Source organism: Theropithecus gelada, chromosome 2, assembly GCF_003255815.1.
Source record: "Theropithecus gelada isolate Dixy chromosome 2, Tgel_1.0, whole genome shotgun sequence".
NCBI lineage: Eukaryota > Metazoa > Chordata > Mammalia > Primates > Cercopithecidae > Theropithecus > Theropithecus gelada.
The window spans coordinates 185,065,915-185,087,266 of NC_037669.1; the positions used below are offsets into that span (position 1 = coordinate 185,065,915).

A 21,352-nucleotide genomic window follows, 5' to 3' on the forward strand; every position below is an offset into this window, starting at 1 on the left:
TCTTTCAAAGGGTAAACTTGTCATTTACTTTTGTAATTTAAGCAGACTGGATATTCTTGTCTTATTGGAGTGGCTTTTCCTTTCTGCTTGAAGGTGGTCCCAATAGTACTAAAGAGAAACATAGTTTCCTCTAAGCAATTTATTAAAATATGTATGTTCAAAACATTCCTAAAAATACTCAGTTAAGACTCCAACGTTCTATTACAGAGGACATGGAAAGTCACTTTGAACCTAGGAAAAATTTAAGGTCAGATTTTTCTAGTCAATAATGCCAGTCATAAAAAAGTCAGCGTAGATGGGCATTGAATGAAAGAGGGAATAAAGCTTTGCTTTTCTTTGATGACTCAAGATCAGCAGAAACCCAGAGTTCCTATTTTGAACACTTTACAAACCCAACTATAAATGGAGACAGTGACTGAGCAACTGGGCTGATGACAGGCATGCTCTCTGCTGCAGCTGTAAAGTCTGCCCCAAGAAAACAGTTCAAAATTCGCGTATTTTGAAATTGAAAACCAATAACATTCATAGACAAAAAAGAATTAATATAGACCTAACTCCTTAGAAGTAGCGTTTTTCATAAGTTTCTTCTTTCAGTCTCTTTCTTGGTGAAGACACACACACACATACACTATTTAAACATCCTAAAGTCTTTGAATTAAAGCATCAGGGCACAATTTTGGGAGCCATTGCTTTCTTCTAGGAAATATCTCACTGCTAGAGCTCTCTTTGGAGATGAGAAAATTTTTCTCAACTTTCTTGTAAATTCTGTTGTGTACGTGTGAGCATGTATCTGAATATTTTACATATTATCACTATGTGTTTGAAAATAGCATATTTAGCTATATACATATTTTTTTTCCTTTGCAATTTTACGTGCCTTACATCACAGGAGGTGGAAGGGGTAAAGAATAGGAATTATTTTAAAGCATATTTATTTATGTTCTTCATGGTTCAAGAAAACTATGCCAACATTCTTCTGGCCCACATATTCAATTAAATACATAGTGAATCTTTTCTACTTACTGGATTATTTGGTGCTTCCAAGCATTTATTTTTGGCATTTCATTTCGTTTTTGTTTTTACAGGAATTTTTGAAGTTTTATTGTCATTTAACGTTTTTATTTTGAAAATCAAGCACATTTTAAAAATTACTCTGCTGCAGCTGTAGTTTGCCCCCAAAAACAGATACTTCAAAAATCACATATTTTGTAAATAAAAATGCAGGTATAGAAATATACAGATTACTTATTTACCTATGATTTGTTATATGTATATAAATATATTTATGCAATCATCTATAAATACAGATATGCAAATAGATGTTATTTTTTGAGACTTGAATTTCTGTAGCAATCCTTTTTTTTATGTGTTATTTTTCCATTAGTCATTTTCTAAGCATCTTCAACTTGTAAAGCTCTGTGAGGTTAATGGGGGGAGGGTAGTATCCTAGGATGAATAGTATATGTCTCCCTGTCACCCAGTCTGGTAGAGAAGCTATGCATAATAGATTAGACCAAATAGATTTCTACATTTTCAATCAGAATTGGCTGTGCCCAGGAGATAAGAACAGACAAGGTGCACCCCTGTGTGTCTGCCCTCTCTCTCAGAGCAGGCCCTCCACTTCCCTTTTGTTTAAGTTAGGATAGCATGTTACTATTCTTCATGACCAATGTCATGAAACTTTTCCTCTACGTTACTTCTTTTAGAAGTTTTAGTTTCAGGCCTTTTTCATTTTTAAATCATTAACCCAGTTTTAGTAAATGATGTCAGATAAGAGTCTAATATCATTCTTTTGTATGTGTACTTCTAGTTTCCCTAACATCATCTATTGAAGAAATTGTCCTTAACTATCATCTATTCTTTGCCCCCTCATCAAAAATCAATTGACTGTATATGTGTGGATATATTTCTGGGCTCTCTGTTCTGTTCTTTTGGTCTGTATATCTTGTTTTTCTTGCCAGTATCTTACTGTTCTGATTACTCTAGCTTTGTGATATATTTTGAAATTAGGAATTGTAATGCCTTTGGCTTTGTTCTTGGCTTCCAGATCAATGTGGCTTTTTGTGGTCTTTTGTGGTTCCATGTGAATATTAGAATTATTTTTTCTATGTATGTAAAACGTCATTTAGGTATTTAGATAGGGATCTCACTGAATCTATAGATAACTTTGGGTGGGACATACATTCTAACAATATCAATACTTTCAACCCATGAACACAGATGTTTATCCATTTGTTTGTGTCTTGTATAATTTCTTTCATCGATGTTTAATAGTTTTCAGTATATAATCTTTCTCCTCCTTAGATAACTGTTTTCTAAGATTTTTATGCTATTGTAAGTAGAATTTTTCCCTTTCTTTAATTTTCTGTTGTTCATTGGCAGTGCACAGATATGCAACTGATTTTTTTGCTTGTCTGTGAACTCTTTGAAGGCAAGATCATGCCTTATTTGTATTCTACTTAGTAATACATAAATAATAATTAGCAGTTATTAATATTTTTCATTTATTTATTTTTATCGAGTTTCGTTCGCAGTAATTTTTGCTTTCTTTCTTTTTTTCCTATTCTTCTTAGAGCTCCACTGGTTCAACAGCCTCTCCTCCAGTTTCGACCCCAGTCACAGGACACAAGAGAATGGTCATCCCGAACCAACCCCCTCTAACAGCAACCAAAAAGTCTACATTGAAACCACAGCCTGCACCTCAGGCTGGACCCATCCCTGTGGCTCCAATCGGAACACTCAAACCCCAGCCTCAGCCAGTCCCAGCCTCCTACACCACAGCCTCCACTTCTTCAAGGCCTACCTTTAATGTGCAGGTGAAGTCAGCCCAACCCAGCCCTCATTACATGGCTGCCCCTTCATCAGGACAAATGTACGGCTCAGGGCCCCAGGGCTATAACACTCAGCCAGTTCCCGTCTCTGGGCAGTGTCCACCTCCTTCAACACGGGGAGGCATGGATTATGCCTACATTCCGCCACCAGGACTTCAACCTGAGCCTGGGTATGGGTATACCCCCAACCAGGGACGCTATTATGAAGGCTACTATGCAGCAGGGCCAGGTTATGGGGGCAGAAATGACTCTGATCCTGCCTATGGTCAACAAGGTCACCCAAATACCTGGAAACGGGAACCAGGGTACACTCCTCCTGGAGCAGGGAACCAGAACCCTCCTGGGATGTATCCAGTCACTGGTCCCAAGAAGACCTATATCACAGATCCTGTTTCAGCCCCCTGTGCACCACCATTGCAGTCAAAGGTAAGAAACTCAGTAACATAATGAGGAGAATACAGGGGTGCCTATCTTAGTCTGCCTTCTCCAGGAAGCAAAGCCTAAGGCAAAAGTGTATGTGTTACTTTGATTTCACTAATAAATACAAGCCCAGGGAAGGATGAGTGAAACCAGAGAGGAGAGAGAGACTATTTGGTGTATTACTGATATGGCCACTGTTTAGTATCAAATGGAATTGCTTGTTCAATCTCGAAGAATCATCTTCCAAAAGGCCACAGAAACTGTAGTATCTCAGGACAAAATGTTCTGATGGAGAGAGAGAAAATAATTTACTTTTCACATCCTTCCCTGTATTGGTTAAAGCTTCTCTCTATTGTGCAGAAACTTCCTATACACCTTGCATTTGCTTGGATATTAAATAGGTCTGTAGCATCTCAAGCCTCAGCAAGGGTAGCTATCTATAGGTGAGACATGTGGAGGGCAAAACTGAGTTGAACTGTTGTTAGGCTGTGGCCCTGTGAAGCGATTATAACTCCCGCAATGTTGGTACCACAGCGGTTGCTGGGGCAGAGCAAGTGGCCAAGGACCCAAGAGATGGGTGAGGCCAAGCGTGTCGAAGATAATGCAAACACCTTGGATAGTTTCTCCTTTGAGAAGGGGCTGCAGTATAATGCAACTTGATTGGGACCCCTTATTTATTCATTTTACTAACCCTCCAGAAACAATCTTATTCTTCAGCCTTTAGCACTATTAAGCAATGTTTAAAAACTCCTTATAAGAGACAGTTACTTCTTATTTGATTTAATTGTCCGTATCTGAACCTTTGAAGTTAACACTCTCTGTTACTTTGTCTGAATAGGTAAGGTATAATACTACACAGGCCCACTCACCACAACTTCGATTTTTCATTAGTACTGGAACCAACACAATGTTGATTCCTCCCATTATAACCAGAGGAACCAATAAGAATAACTTAGAATGGGTGAAAATAGAGGAACTGAGCCAGTTTCCAGCCATTTGGGTTGGAGGAGTGCCCTTCTTTCTTTTCAGTTAGAACTGTGAGAAATCAGAAATTTGAGAGCCCCCAGTTAGCTAGAAGATCAATGGTAGTTTTGGGGGATGGATTGGGTAGAAGTTAGGACTGTATTTTTAAAAATTCTTTCCACATTTTTAACAAGATTGTCAATTTCAAGACAGATCTATTCACATATTCAACATTATATCAAAAATTTCCTTATAGGGTGTTTACTAAACTATTTTTCCTACAGGAAACTTGGCCGTATTAATGGTGTCCTATGTGAATTTCACGTTCTGTAGGGTAATAGAGCTCTTCCTGACAGTGGCGACTGTGAAGAGCGGGAGAAATCCTATAGCCTTATGTGTGACCACTATATGAAATTGGCCAGCCATGATCCTTTTTCAATAGATAGATTCCAAATTAGAATTTTAAATGATTTTAAACATTACTCAGTTCCTGAAGTCTCTCTATGAAAAGAAATGTTATTACAGCTGTTTATTTCTTTTTAAAATAAATGTGTCCAAAATAGCCAGTCTGGACAGCCTTGCTCTTTGTTAATGTCACAGTATATTTGCATCAGTTCCTCCTGACCCAGACAAGGGGAGTCTGTTTTCAAAACAACCAGTTCAGAGAAACAGATTATTCAACTTAACCACACTTTTTGTTTTTAACAGTTGTAACAGATTTACCTAGGGAAGATTACAGTAAAATAAAACTTTAGGCCAGAACAATTGCCGTCAAGGTTTAAGTTCACATAGATAGGCAATTTTGCCCTGCCCAGAGCAGGGTGACTGAAAGGATGGCAGAATGATGTTCCTGAAGGAATGACATGGTGTCTGCCTTGTTTGAGGACTGTGTTATCCCACATAGGAACCAGACATGAGAGAAAGCAAAACTGTGTGTCTTGACGAGACTCACCTGGTGAGAAGTACTGCACTAGTCTTCAGATGCTGTTTTCTCACTAAGTCACTGGGTACTGTGGCCAGCCTCTCTTCAGCATTTGGAACCCATCCATTGGTGTAGGAAAAAGAATTAACCCCCCCTGCTAGAACTGGATCTAAAATGCTGGGTCCAGCCACTTCCTTAACATTTGGCCTGTCCTCACCAACCAACCCAGGCAGATGGAATGAATTTTTACAAACCACGCATCAGAAAACATGGAACTTTATTTGGCTTCTTATCTGAGCAAGGTAGTTATTCAAGATGTTCTATTAGATGATTACAGATTTGGGGTATCAGTAGATTTTACATTATTTTTAAAATTTTTGATATATTTGTTTTTCAACAGTTTCATGTGTTTTCACATCATATTCGGTTGTGCATTTTAAAAATGAAAATCAAACATGTACTTTTCACTCTGATTATTAAGAGTGGTTAGAGGTTGATATTTAGCCATCTGTCCGTCTGTGCTTTGGGAAAGGGGAAAGAGGCTGATGAAGCTATGGATAAATTCTGGGCGCGTTGTGAGGGCATTGGCTGATGAAGGGGTGGGTTCCATCACAGTTGTCCTTTGAGCAAAACACTACAGTGTTCTACTGCACCTGTGCACAGAGGACCTTATTGTCCTTATATTGACTGTTTGGCTTAATTATGTGACTACGGGCGTGAGAAATGAGCTCTGAATTCTTATCCCAGTTCTTTCCTTGACATTCCTCTTCGAGTTTGAGGAAAACCTCTAGACCTCTTTATGTCACGCTTCAAACCTCAGTAAAGTAGAACATCATCTTTACTAATTAATTAATGATTGCAAAAGACTTGGAAATTTCCAAGGGCTGAATAATTGCCAAGTGAAGACTGTTCGGCTTTCCACTGGCTTTCATTTATTTTTAAATTTTTTTAGTCACTGGTGGAAAACTTACCCTCATGTCTGAAAACAATTATACTTTATTACCTTGAGTACTTCTGGGGAGTTTGGCATTTAACCCATTAAGGAAAAAGTTTAAAAGATGAAGTAAATAAATCTCCCCTATATTTGAGATGAGCTGCTTTAGTTTTCCTATATCAGGATAGTATAAAAAGAGGAATATGATATAGTAAGAAAGAGGAGAGACAAGATGGGGAAATGGAGAAAGGAAAGAAAGAATAAAAAGGAAGAAATGAAGAAAGGAAAGAGACAGAATGAGAATCTGCAAGGCTTAGGGATCATGATTGTATTTATGTTCCCATAATGCGCTGAGCAGTGAATTTGCATGCTGCAGTGGGCCACACTATTTCCTACACCATCTGAGCTGAGTTCCTTGGAAAATACTGTTATAAATAAGTCTTTATAAGGCAGAAATGTTCTCTTCTCATTGGAAATCCTCTTAAAGATGCAGTGGAATCTCTTCTCTTTGCCGATTTATAAAAGCTAATGTTAGCTACATCTTGCCATGTAGTTCACAGAACTCGTGTCCTGTGCGTTATATATATCCCTGTGAATTGGGATCCACGTGTTCTCCAGTATTTAGATAAGGTGGCTCAGCTTGAAAGTTCCAGAGCCAGGACCTGGAAGCTAGTCACAACTCTCAGGTCTAAAGTGACCAGGCAACTTTAGCCTCCACCTATCATAAAAACTCATCTCCATCAGCCTCAGCTGTTAAAGGGACAGGTATTTGCTACATAGTGTGGGGAAGTGCTGGGGCTGTGCATCCCAGGGATGCTGGAGAATCTTGTCCCAATTAGTGTAGAGGTTATGTTAAATTCTGAAACCATCTACTATTAAAATTTCCTTGGAAAATATTTGAGGAAGATGAGACTTTGGAGGTCAACTAACCATCTTTCTGTAAATCTGAAAGTTTTTCTTTTCCGGAATTAGAACAGATTGTTACTTTTCATTTGGATTTCAAGTTTGGAGCATATTTTATGGTTCAGAGAAGAGTATAGAGGTAATGAAGTGATCTTGGCCCACTGCAACCTCCACCTCCTGGGTTCAAGTGATTTTCCTGCCTCAACCTACCAAGTAGCTGGGATTACAGGCACCCGCCACCATGCTGGGCTAACTTTTTATATTTTTAGTAGAGACAGGGTTTCACCATGTTGGCCAGGCTGGTCTCAAACTCCTGACCCCAGGTGATCTACCTGCCTCGACCTCCCAAAGTGCTGGGATTATAGGTGTGAGCCACCATGCCCAGCCTATTTTAATTTTTGAAAAGAAAAAGTTATATACATTGGTTGCACAGTAAAGAATTGTTGGCATTTGGAGAGAGTTATCCCTATGTTTATCACTGTGTTTATTATCTCTCAATTCTAGGATCAGAGAAAGAAAATGGAAGAGATGATTAGGGTGGGCAGAGGAATGAATGCAGATAGATCCCTCAAGTCAGTAGCTAACACCAGAACACATGTGAAGATGAGAATGGTAGATATTGCTTGAGGCCAGTGACTGTAATATTAGTAATTCCTCTTTGTACAGCCTTTATAGTTTCCAGAGCACTTTGGGGAGCTCACAAAATCCATGATTATTAAGCCCAAGTAGAGGTCTTTGTCTTTCTTTTTCTGATGAGGGTTCAAAAGCCCAGTGATGAGAGCCACTCACTTAACGTCATATGTCAAATTCATCGGAGAGCCACAGCTCCAAGTCAGGTCTTCTACAAATCGTTCCCATGCTTTGACCATGGCAAGTGACTGAATGTTGGTATGCTTTGGATGGCAGGAGCTCCTCATCAGCACCAGTGTACGTGCCTCCACTGGTGACCCATATTACACGCAGAGATTAAAGTGGGTTTAGGCAGTCATCATGGCCTTTGGATAAGATCAGCAGTTGGAGGGGAAGCACCCATTAATTCCCTGCCTGGCACCCAGGCCTGGTGCCTTGAAGCTGTACTTCCCCATTCCCATCACCCAGATAAAATTTGTCCCAAGGTTTTTTCTACCTACACTAAGTACTTACCATGGCGTTCAGTCATCCCCATTTCTCACTTGAACCATTGAAATGACTTCTTACTTAGGGTTTCCTCCCCCAGTCATCTCCGTACCCATACATCCTATATGTAATATCAGATTAATCTTTCTATGGTACCTTATCATTAATTGCCTTTTGCAAAAACCTTAACACGTTCCCAATTAGTTACAGAATACATTGAAATCCCAAACTGGATTTTCAGTTTTGTCTCCCCCCTGTATCCTGGATTCCAGCTGATACATTACATTTTTAGTTAATTCTCATCTCTATGGCTTTGCTCACCAAGCTCCTTCTTCACAGTTCTTCCCCAAATAAAATCTACACATCTAGTAGTGACCCATTAAGACCCAGCTACAGTGTTAATTTCTCCCATAAGGCTTTCTCCTCTTCCTAAAATCTAGTTGTGTGTTATTTCACCCTCTCTTTTTGATGGTTTTACACTCTTACTGTACTAGAGTCATTTGTGTTCCTGTCTTCTATCAACTTGTGCCCAAGCATATATTAGACTAAGTTTTAGGAGATAGAGATGATATCTGAATAAACCCTGTATCTCCTGGAGTAAGTAGCACAGAACCTAATATGTGGTTGTTGAATGAATATGTTTGAAGAAACTTTTTTTTTTTTTGTCCTTCTAAAATCAGGTCTAAATCTGCTTTAGAACTTAGCAGATTGCTCAGCAAAACACTGAAACCAAAATCTGTTCCTGCTAAACAACTTACTTACCTCAGTAACATGAGAATTGTCACATGAGCAACTCAATATTCAGAGTAGCTAAATAATTTTTCAGGTTCACTCTTGCTCTAATATTTTAAGTTTCTTTATATTATTTTTTGAAGAGTAGATGATTTTGGTGAAGGTCAGTTTCTCACTTTCATCTTCTATATTTTGTACTTTTTGTTTTTTAAGATGTTTTGTGCCTCGCTGCGATCACAAAGATTTTATTCTGTTTTATTTAAGATGAGTTACAATGTAAACTTAGGTTTGTGATTCAAGTTAATTTTTGTATATTGTGTGAGATGTGTCAAACTTCTTTTATTTTATTATTTTTTTTTTTTTTTTGCATTGGAGTATTCTAATTTTTTCCCACACGCTTTTTTGAAATCTCTTTTCTCCCCTTAAATTACCTGGATACCTTTGACAAAAGTCATTTGATGTCAAGAATGATATTTTCTAGATTTTCTTCTAGGATCTGTACAGTTTTAGGTTTTACATTTATGTCTTTAATTCTTCTGGAGTTGATCATTGTATATGGTGAAAGGTAAGGGTTCAATTTCAATTTTCTGCATATGACTAGCCGGTTATCCCAGCAGCATTTATTAAATAGGGAGTTCTTTCTCCACGGCTTGTTTTTGTTGGCTTTGTTATAGATTAGATGATTGTAGGTGTGTGGCTTTATTTTTGAGTCCTTTAACTCTGACATCAGCCTAGTCAAAGACTTTATGACACACACTCCAAAAGCAATTGCAACAAAAACAAAAATTGACAAGTGAGACCTAGTTAAAGAGCTGCATAGCAGAAGACACTGTCAACAGAGTGACAGACAGCCTATAGCATGGGAGAAAACATTTGCAAACTATGCATCTGACGAAAGTCTAATATCCAGAATCTATAAGGAACTCAAACAAATCAACAAGCAGCAAACAACTAGCCCCATTAAAAAGTGAGCAAAGGACATGAACAGTCACTTTTGAAAAGAAGACATAGAAACAGCCAACAACCATATGGAAAAGTGCTCAACATCACTAGTCATTAGGTAAATGCAAATCAAAGTCACAATGAGAGAGTATCTCACACCAGTCAGAATGGCTATTGTTAATTTTTTTTTTTTTTTTTAAATAACAAATTCTGGTAAGGTTGTGGAGAAAAGGGAACACTTAGACACTGCTGGTTGGAATGTAAATTAGTTAAGCCACTGTGGAAAACAGTCTGGAGATTTTTCAAAGAACTTAAAATAAACTTACCATTTGACTCAGCAATTCCGCTACTGGGTATATATCCAAAGTAATGTAAATCATTCTGCCATAAAGACACGTGAATGTCTATGTTCATCGTAGCACTATTCGCCATAGCAAAGACATGGAATCAACCTAGATGTCTGTCAATGGTAGACTGGATTTTAAAAAGTGTGGTGCATATACAACATGGAATACTATGCAGCCATAAATAAGGAGGAGATCATGGCCTTTGAAGCAACATGTATAGAGCTGGAGCTCGTAATCCTAATCTAATTAATTTAGGAATGGAAAACCAAATACCACATGTTCTCATTTAGAAGTGCTAGCTAAACATTGAGTACACACGGACACAAAGGAGGGAACAGTAGACACTGGCACCTATTTGAGGGTGGAGAGTGGGAGGAGGATGAGGATTGAAAAATGACCTATCAGGTAGTATGCTGATTAACTGGTTGGCAAAATTATCTGTACACCAAACCCCCGGGATGTGCAATTTACCCATGTAATAAACCTGCACATATATCCCTTGAACCTAAAATAAAAGTTGGAAAGAGAAAAAAACATCAATTTGGCTATATATCCATATATGTTTGGGCCTTGCTAGACTCTATTCTTTTCCATTAATTTATATATCTCTCCGTATGCCAATGCCACACTGTCTTGATCACTTTTTTTTTTTTTAAGTTCCAGGATACATGTACAAAATGTGAAGGTTTGTTACATAGGTGTATGTGTGCTATGGTGGTTTACTGCACCTGTTGACCCACCTCTAGCTTCCCTCCCTTCATCCCCCACCCCCTAAGAGACCCCAGTGTGTGATATTCCCTTCCCTGTGTCCATATATTCTTATTGTTCAACTCTCACCTATGAGTAAGAACATAGAGTGTTTGGTTTTCTGTTCCTGTGTTAGTTTGCTGAGACTGAGGGCTTCCCACTTCATCCACTGCCCACTTCAAAACATGAACCCACCCTTTTTTATGGCTGCATAGTATTCCATGGTGTAAATGTGCCATATTTTCTTTATCCAGTCTATCATTGATGGGCATTTGTGTTGGTTCCAAATCTTTGCTATTGTAAATAGTGCTGCATTAAAAATACATGTGCATGTGTCTTTATAGTAGAATTATTTATAATCGTTTGGGTGTATACCCAGTAATGGGATTGCTAGGTCAAATGGTATTTCTAGTTCTAGATCCTTGAGGAATTGCCACACTGTCTTCCACAATGGTTGAACTAATTTACACTCCCACCAATAGTGTAAAAGCTTTCCTATTTCTCCGCAGCCTCGCCAGCATCTGTTGTTTCCTGACTTTTTAACAGATGTCCTGTCATCAGATAGAACTTTTTTTCCCCACTTTTTAAAGTCAGCAAGGCTCATTGTTACAGCTCTCCTGTCTGCCCAGTTTGGTTACAACAGTTTTGCAAATCCTTTCCTATACCTTTCCAGCTGAAGATAAGCACTTCCTACTGTATTTCCAGAGCTTTCATCTATGTCTTGGTTTAAACATTTGCCTTTGTTTTAACCTTTTACCATTTTTGCTTTATATTAGTAGCTAATCTTACCCCCAAATACATAGACTATGAGCTCCTTCGGAGCAAACTCATTTTTTTCTGTTGCTCTTTGTGTCTTTTTTTCCCTATCCACCTCCAAATCTTACCCCACGTTTCTGAAAATAGCACCCAAAGCAATACCTCTCACTTTCGGGAGTACTTAGTACATTTTTTAAAAGTGAATGTATTATACAGCCTGGACCACCATAACAAAAATACATGGACTGAGTGGCTTAAATAACAGAGATTTCTTTTCTTATAGATTGAGGCTGAAAGTGCGAGATCAGGGTGTTAGCACAGTGGGGTTCTGCTGAGGACTGTCTTCCTGCCTTGCAGATAGCCACATTCTCACTGTGTCCTTACATGGTGTGTGTGGGGAGGGAGCAAGCCCGCTAAGTGTCTTTTCTTATAAGGTCACTAGTACCATCGTGAGGGCCCCATCCTTATGACCTCATCTAAGCTTAATTATTTCTCAAAGGTCCCATCTACACATACTATCACTTTGGGGTTAAGGCTTCAACATATAAATTTATAAATGGACTCAATTTACTCCATAGCAATAAATTAGGCCTTTTGGCTATAGATCTGTAAGTGCATAATTGGCACTGATTGATGGAATGCAGATCAGAATAGCCTATGTTACTAGAAACATATGTATGTAGAAACTACATGCTTAGTTATTTAACAGAGGTTTATTGAACTTTGTGCTGGCTTTGAAGAATTTTCCTAGACACTCAGTAGGGCCCTATTAGCATCTAAGACATTGTACAGCTCAGGTGCATTTTCCTTTAAGGATACATTTAACTTGCCAGATGTCATCTCATTTTTAAGACCAGAGAAAAAGAGAGCAGCATCTGTTGTTTCTTGACTTTTTAATAATAGCCATTCTGACTGGCGTGAGAGATGGTATCTCATTGTTGTTTTGATTTGCATTCCTTTAATGATCAGTGATTTTGAGCTTTTTTTCGTATGTTTGTTGACCGCATAAATGTCTTATTTTGCGAAGTGTCTGTGCATACCCTTTGCCTGCTTTTTGATGAGGTTTCTTTTTTTGTTTCTTGTAAATTTGTTTAAGTTCCTTGTATATTCTCGATATTAGACCTGTGTCAGATGGGTAGATCACAAAAATTTTCTCCCATTCTGTAGGTTGCTTATTCACTCTGATGATAGTTTCTTTTGCAAAAGCTCTTTAGTTTAATTAGATCTCATTTGTCCATTTTGGCTTTTGTTGCAATTGCTTTTGGCGTTTTCATCATGAAGCTGTTGCCTGTGCCTGTGTCCTGAATGGTGTTGCCTAGGTTTTCATCTAGGGTTTTTATGCTTCCTGTTGGGTTTTACATTTAAGTATTTAATCCATCTTGAGTTAATTTTTGTATGAGGTATAAGGAAGTGGTCTGGTTTTAGTTTTCTGCATATGGCTAGCCAGTTTTTCTTGCACCATTTATTGAATAGGAAATCCTTTCCCCTTTGCTTGTTTTTGTCAGGTTTGTTGAAGTGTGGTGTAATTTCTGAGGTCTCTGTTCTGTTTCATTGGTCTATATGTCAGTTTTGGTACCAGTACCATGCTGTTTTGGTTACTGTAGCCTTGTGGTATAGTTTGAAATCAGGTAGCATGATACTTCCAGCTTTGTTCTTTTTCTTAGGATTTCCTTGGCTATACAGGCTCTTTTTCATTTCTACAGGTTTTTTTTTCGTTTCCATATAAATTTTAGCATCAGTTTGTTGATGTCCACAAAATAGGCTGCTGTGATTTGGAGATTGCCTTGAATCTTTAGATCAATTTGAAAAGATCTGATACCTTAACAATACTGAGTTTTTCAATCCATGAAGATGGCCTATCTCTTAATTTATTTATGTCTTCTCTAATTTATCTCATCTATATATCATAGTTTTGCATATATTTTGGTAAACTTATCCTTAAGAACTTCAAATTTTGGATGCTATTGTACATGGTATTTTAAAATTTGTTTATAATCATTTGTTATTAGCATATAGAAGTAACAATAGATTTTTATATACTGCCTTTGTATCCTATAACTTGTTAAATGTAATAGTTGTACTAACTTCTTTAATAAGACTTCTTAGGCAATTCTACCTGATCATTTTATCTGAAAATTGTTGATGCAATTGTTTATTTCCTTTATGGATAAGTCTATTCATCAACATTTTATGTCTGAAAGATTCGCTTGCTGATTGAAAAAGAAACAGTATCCTACAACTTTGAAGGAAATAAGTTGGAAAAAATAAGAAATCTTTATTCTCCACTTCCATAGGCTAGCCTAGTTAAACCATCAGACATAGAAGCGATTTTCAGAATCCCCATGAGTCATAACCCCTTACCTTTACAGATGAGAAAACTGAGGCCTGAAGAGTTACAATGACTTTCAGAGTTATGTAGTTAGTAAATGACCACATGTGAGTGCAAAATGTAACTCTTCTATTCTGCTATTCTTCTCTACATTGGTTAAGAATAGTTCAAGACAGGGGAGGTCAGAAGTAAGTAACCTTTAAAAGATGTAATAATAACTATTGTCAGAATGATCTTATTTCCCATCTTTAGAACCCCATCATCAGTTTTGTAAGGCCATTTAATAATAGAAAATGGTTCCGATTCTAGTGCTCCCTATTCTGTCTCACAGCTGCTCCTGTGAAAACACTTGTTCATAGGCTCTGTGTAATTTTGACTCAGTCCATAATCTCTCTATCCTGTTTTTAAATGTTATCATCAGAATGGATGGGCTGGTATACTAAGAAATGTCTGTGAATATTATTTATTTATTTTACTTATCTAATCATTTTCATAGATTCGGTTGTTTAAAAATACCCCAGGTCTCAAATCCCTTTGGAAAGTTCAGCAAATCATTTTAACAGGGGATTCTGGCAATATGTAATTCTTTGAGTGAGATTAATAGAGTGAGAGAACTTCTATTTATCAGTGTTTTCTATTTGTTTTGTTTTACTTCAGTTCTAAGGAAAGCAGTTATTTTGCTTATTGACATATTGATATATTCCTTTGGGAATCTCATTTCTTTCTTGGCCAGCTACAAACACTCATAGTGTCCAATTTCAACAAGAGACTATAGTTATTCTCTTCTTCACCAAAGAAATGTGAACCATTATTGATAAATAATTTCTGGTGAATATTAAAGCTTTTAAATGTTTTGCACACAGAGTGTTAGGAAGTGTCTTATAGTGAAAGACACATATTTTTACTACTATAGTATCAAAAGTGCCATTGTCCCACATACAAAGATTTGCTTGTTACTTTAGTTCTTTGATTTTCTGGAATACAGCAACCCCAACTTTTAGAAATACTCTTAACAAAGAATATGGTCTTTGATCTGTTTCATCTTTGGACTTCAGAGAATGATCTTCAAATAATACAGTTTGGTTTATTTCAGAAGGTTGCTTCCCTAAAATAAAATTTTGAAAATATGAGATAATAATATTTAAATTTTTTTTCAATCACTTATAAAATGTACTAAACACTCTCATATAAGAAAAACTCTATAACTTGTTCAGAGGCAACTTCTCTAGTATCCTACCAATACTGAATGCCTAAGGGAGGGTGAGAACTGATGTCACCTCACTGCTAGCCCAATATTCTTTCCACTCTGTGAAACTTGCCTCCATTTATAGCTGTCTGTGTTTGTATATGTTACCTCTATTTTATGTAGAGTTGTCCAAACATAAAATATTCCTTGGGCACAGCAGTTTAGAGACTAAAACTTCTGAGTAGTATTTCTGGGACATAACATATATTTAACATTATTTGAAGCCCAAGATTCAGTCAACATTGCTATTAACAGTTAAGGAGTTGAAACTGTGCAAACCCTAAATCTGAATTCAAGATAAGAGGCCCCTTGTTATTCAGTCTTTATAAGTGTTTGGTATATTTATGCCTCCTCAAATATGACACCATCTTTTTTTTTAATTCACATTTAGGGATGATTGTTAAAACAAGAAGGAGAAGGTATAAGTGTGGTAGTTGTTTTATTTATGGATTTATCAGTTAGCTGTTACTTATTTTTTGTGGTTCATAATGCAATTTTAACATAAGTCTGAATAAGTTTACTATAGATGATATTAGTAGTCTTTACCAGAGGAAATCATGCTTTTTTATTTTTTTTCTTTTTCTTTGAGACAGAGTGTCACTCTTGTTGCCCAGGCTGGAGTACAGTGATGCAAACTGGGCTCACTGCAACCTCTGCCTCCCGGGTTCAAGCGATTCTCCTGCCTCAGCCTCCCAAGTAGCTGGGATTACAGGCATCCACCACCAGGCCCAGCTAATTTTTGTATTTTTGGTAGAGACAGGGTTTTACCATGTTGGCTAGGTGGGTCTTGAACTCCTGACCTCAGGTTATCCACCCACCTTAGCCTCCCAAAATACTGGGATTGCAGGCGTGAGCCACTGCGCCCAGCCGGAAACCATACTTTTTAATCCTCCTAGCCACCCCATCCAGAGCACACAATATATTAGTTAAGGAAGCTACCAGAAGACAACTGAGGCTGGTGGTCTCTGCAGGGGCAGAAAAATGGGAAGTGGAGAGTAGTTCAGAAAGGCAGCCCAGAGAATATGAAGTAGGACCCAGCACAGGACAGCCTGTGGGCCAAATGTCACTTCTCACCTGATTTTGTAAATAATGTTTGCTTGAAATACAGCCATGCTAGCTTCATTCCATATTATCAATGGCTGCTCTCACACTACAACAGTAGAGCTGAGAAGATGCAACAGAGACCGTATGGCCTACAGATTTTAAAACATTTTCTGTATGTCTCTTTACAGAAAAACATCGTTGACTGCTGGTCAAAAATATGGGAAGAACTTCATGAAATTTAGATTCTTATTAAAAGTTCTTGAATATCCCTGAACTATTTAATATTATTTCTTGTCCGGCAGATCCTGAATCTTAAATTAAAAGTTGTTGTGACAGGCCGGGCGCAGTGACTCATACCTCTAATCCCAGCACTTTGGGAGGCCGAGGCGGGCTGATCACCTGAGGTCAGGAGTTCGAAAGCAACCTGACCAACATGGAGAAACCCCGTCTCTACTGAAAATACAAAATTAGCTGGGCATGGTGGCGCATGCCTGTAATCCCAAGTACAAGGGAGGCTGAGGCAGGAGAATCGCTTGAACCCGGGAGGCAGAGGTTGCGGTGAGCCAAGATCGTGCCATTGCACTCCAGCCTGGGCAACAAGAGTGAAACTTCCGTCTAAAAAACAAAAACACACAAACAAACAAAAGAAGTTGTTTTGACAGTAAGTGGAAATTTTCAGGGAGGGAAGAACAGAATATCACAATCAACAATTAACATGCTATGTGCAGAATAGGTTCTATATCCCTCCTTTTTTTCCCACCCTAGTAAACTCTTATTTAAACTTCAAGATCTATCTCTAATATTAACTTTTGAAGAAGTTTGACCATTCTTCCAGTTCTCACATACTGTTAGTTTATTGTTTCTCATTCATTTACTACAATATGCACCTCATTCAGTATTTTTATATAACATTTTTAAGACAATTTGCATACAATATAATTCACTCATTTAAATACACCATTAAATTATTTTAGTACATTCACAGTATATTTTACTGTATTCTTAAATATAATATATGTGCAATCATTATCACAATCAATTTCTTTACACCAGGAAGAAACTCATACCAATGAGCAGTGACTTTTCTTTTTCCTCAAACCCTCTAAGCCCAGGTAACCATGAATTTAATATCTGTATCTATAGATTTTACAATTTTGGACATTTAGAAAAATACAATACATAGTCTTTTTTTCAAATTCTGTTCATGTTAGAGCATATGTGATTGCTGTATTCCTTTTTATTGCTGAATAATATTCCATTGTATGAATACATCACATTATATTTATAGTTTCATCAATTGATGGGCATTTGAGGTTTTTCTATCTTTTGGCTATTATAAATAATGCTTCTATCAATATATGAGTAGACATATGTTTTCAGTTTTCTGGGGTATACACCTAACAGTGGGATTGCTGGGACACATGGTAATTTAATGTTCAACATTTTGAGGAACTGCTGACATGCTTTCCAACGGGGCTACCCCATTGTCCATTCCCACCTGCAGGGTATGAGGATCTCATTTTGTCTGCAACCTCCCACTGCATTTGATTTTATTCGTATTATGTGTCTATCTTTCAAATACAAATCCATGTTCTTCAAGAGTGGAAACCATGTCTGCTTCAGTTTTGTTTCTGTATGCCTAACATTGCATGCATCAGGCACTCATGAATAAATGAAAGAGTCAACCAGCAAGTGAAATAACATCTGCTGAATTGACATGGAACCACACAGAGTTCCTATTATCCGGAGTTGTTGGGTTGATGGGTGCAGAAAACCACCATGACACGAGTATATCTATGTTAACAAACCTGCACGTTCTGCACGTGTACCCCAGAACTTAAATTTTTTTAAAAAAGCAATTTTATTCCAAAAAAAAAAAAAAAGAGTTGTTTATGTGGGCTTGAATAGCTGTGCTTTTATAGATGTTCTTTTTTTTTTAATTTTAGCTTTTACTTTAGATACAGGGGATACATGTGTGGGATTGCTACATGGGTAATTGGACCCAGGTAGTAAGCATAATATCCAATAGGTAATTTTTCAGCCCATGCCCTCTCCCTTCCTCCCCATCTGGTAATCTGCAGTGTCTGCTATTCTCAAGTTCATGTCCATGTGTGCTCAGTGTTTAGCTTGCACTTATAAGTGAGAACATGTGGTATTTGGCTGTCTCTCCCTGCATCAATTTGCTTAGGATTATGGCCTCTAGCTCCATCTATGTTGCTGCAAAGGATATGATTTCATTACTTTTTATGACTGCACAGTATTTCATAGTGTGTATGTACCTCATGTTTTAAAATCTAGTCTACCATTTCCAGCTATGTTCTTCATCTTTCTACCATTCACATCCTAGTGTGTGTAACCAATAAATTAGTATTCTTTTTTTTTTTTTTGAGAGGGGGTCTCATTCTGTCACCCAGTTTGGATTGCAGTGGTGCAGTCTTGGCTTACTGTAACCTCCACCTCTGAGTTCAAGTGATTCTCCTGCTTCAGCCTTCCAAGTAGCCGGGATTATGGGCATGCACCACCACACCCAGCCAATTTTTGTATTTTTATTAGAGATGAGGTTTCTCATTGTTAGCCAGGCTGGTCTCAAACTCCTGACCCCAGGCGATCCACCCGCTTTGGCCACCCAAAGTGCTGGGATTACAGGCTGGAATTACACCACTATTTTTCATGGCATTTTAGCAGTTAAAAACTGAATGCTCTAAAGTCAGGAGTGGCATGGGCACAGGTGAAAGGTGAAAGTTTTATCTTTTTCTATTTCTATGATGAAATCAATTGGGTTAACAAGAGCATTCTTCTAAGCAGCTAGAGATCGTGCTGGTCTCATCCAGCCATCACCCAGATGGCAATACAATCAGTGAAAGGCAGATAATGGTATCTGTTTTTGCAGACTTTATGTTCACACCAGTGTCACTCACCTTAACCTGGACTCTTCTCATCAGCCTGGTATTTCCTCACTTTCCTCTTTCTACCCTTTTCAAGTTGTATCTGTGCCTTGAAATGATGTACCCAATACTTCGTATTATCTTCGTGTTTATTAATAGGCTCATTTTCCAGAACTAATATTGGGGCATCTTAAGGACATTCTACATAGCACATGAGCAGCTTACAACATAATTCTGTCTAGTTGGGACATACGTCATTTAGCCAAGCACATATTAGTTTCGTAGTAATTTCTAGGAAAAAAAAATGTGGAGGAAATATGTGGTTTTCGTTATACTTGCAATGTTACTATATTACTGCTTTTTTTAAAGTTTTGATTTCAATAAATACCTAATATATATTTTCAGATGCCGAAGGACATACAATGATGAACAGAAACTTAGCTCGTCCTCAAAATCAGATATGTATTATTGGTGATGCTGGACTCCACCCACTCATAGATGTTTTTCATTATTGTGAAGTGTTATATTTTTGAAAAAGAGAGCTGGGCCAGGCACAGTGGCTCACACCTGTAATCCCAGCACTTTGGGAGACCGAGGCAGGCAGATCATGAGGTCAGGAGTTCAAGACCAGCCTGACCAACATGGTGAAACCCTGTCTCTACTAAAAATACAAAAATTAGCCAGGAGTGGTGGCGTGTGCCTGTAATTCCAGCTACTTGAGAGGCTGAGGCAGGGGAATTGCCTGAACCTGGGAGGTGGAGGTTGCAGTGAGCCCAGATGGCAGCACTGCACTCCAGCCCAGGCAACAGAGAAAGATTCTGTCAAAAAAAAAAAAAAAAAAAAAAAAGCTAAGGAAATAGACATTGTCCCTATGATTAGATATGTATGGATGACTAGATCATGTAAAACAAAAATTGCATAAATGCTTAAAGAGTGGCTCTTAGTGTAAATGCTAGAAGGCACCCACTTAGTTATTATTTCTTCTATGTGATGCCTACGTGTACATTGGTTCATATGACTTCAAAAAGTCTATGAAGATACTTTTTTTTTTTTTTGAGAGAGAGAGAGAGAGAGTCTCACTCTGTCTCCCAAGCTGGGGTGCAGTGGCACAATCTCGGCTCACTTCAACCTCTGCCTCCCAGGTTCAAGTGGTTCTCCTGCCTCAGCCTCCTGAGTAGCTGGGATTACAGGTATGTACCACCATAACCAGCTAATTTTTTATTTTTAATAGAGACAGGGTTTCACCATGTTGGCCAGGCAGGTCTCGAACTCCTAACCTCAGGTGACCCACCCGCCTTGGCCTCCCAAAGTGCTGGGATTACAAGCATGAGCTTCTGTGCCCGGCTGAAGATACTATAAACATCTTGATTTTTTAATGAGTCAGAAACTGAGAAAGGGAAAAAATTACTTGCTGAAGACTGCATGCCCCAAGTTTATACCCATTAAACTACACTGCCTCTTTGTGAAAGTACGTTTTAAAAAATTCTCACTGCTGTGCAGCAACTCAACTTTAAGTCTTAAATGTAGTTATCTTTATATCTTGAGCAGGACATATATGTTAAGCTGCTGAGGATACTCCTTAACAGGAGGCCATTGGGCGGGTGTCTGCCAGACAATCCTCCTAGTTGTTTCTCTAATGCAGAGCTTCAGGTCATCTCTTCCTTTTTCATCTTCTAGCCTGCCCTGGCCAAGTACCTATGAATCAACCGGCAGGGCGAGGGGTGTGATTGGTGGGCTATAGGGTAGAATTAAGCAGAATATCAAAAATTTTAGCCAATAACATTGAACCTCAAAGAGGAAAGTATTGCTGAGTTCTGATACATGCAAGACAAGCGAAAGACCTCCTCAGCTCCATTGTTCTGCATCAGCACAATATGTCCTAGTGAGAAGGAAAGACGTAGCAAAACTAAAAATGACCCACTTTTCAAGAGCGATGTCTTTTCACCCAAACTTGTGAACTGCTTGCCGATTGTCAGGAGTAACACTGTTTTGTACATTTGCATTAAAAGAAATTATATCACTGTTGAAGAGCTGATCAGAAAAAAAGGGTATAGGAAAAAGGAAATGTTAAAATAAGGTGTAAAATCCAGCCCAGTTTATATCTGGAGTTTAGAGGCAGTCTAACAAAACGAATGTTCCATTTACTAATCACATTTGCCATTTATTCAAAACAAACATGGCTTGAGAGAGGATTAAATAAACATCCAAAAACTGTCGTTCTTGAAACCTTTGGAT

At 38.0% G+C, this 21,352-nt stretch overlaps 1 protein-coding gene across 1 annotated transcript in view; it reads left to right on the forward strand.

Moving 5' to 3' along the window:
* Window positions 1-21,352, forward strand: part of LPP (LIM domain containing preferred translocation partner in lipoma) — a 724,515-nt gene that overhangs the window by 449,828 nt on the left and 253,335 nt on the right. Inside the window, exon 7 of the mRNA XM_025374584.1 lies at window positions 2,574-3,257. Within this exon, the coding sequence (XP_025230369.1) occupies window positions 2,574-3,257 (684 nt within the window). The remainder of the gene's footprint in view (window positions 1-2,573; window positions 3,258-21,352) is intronic.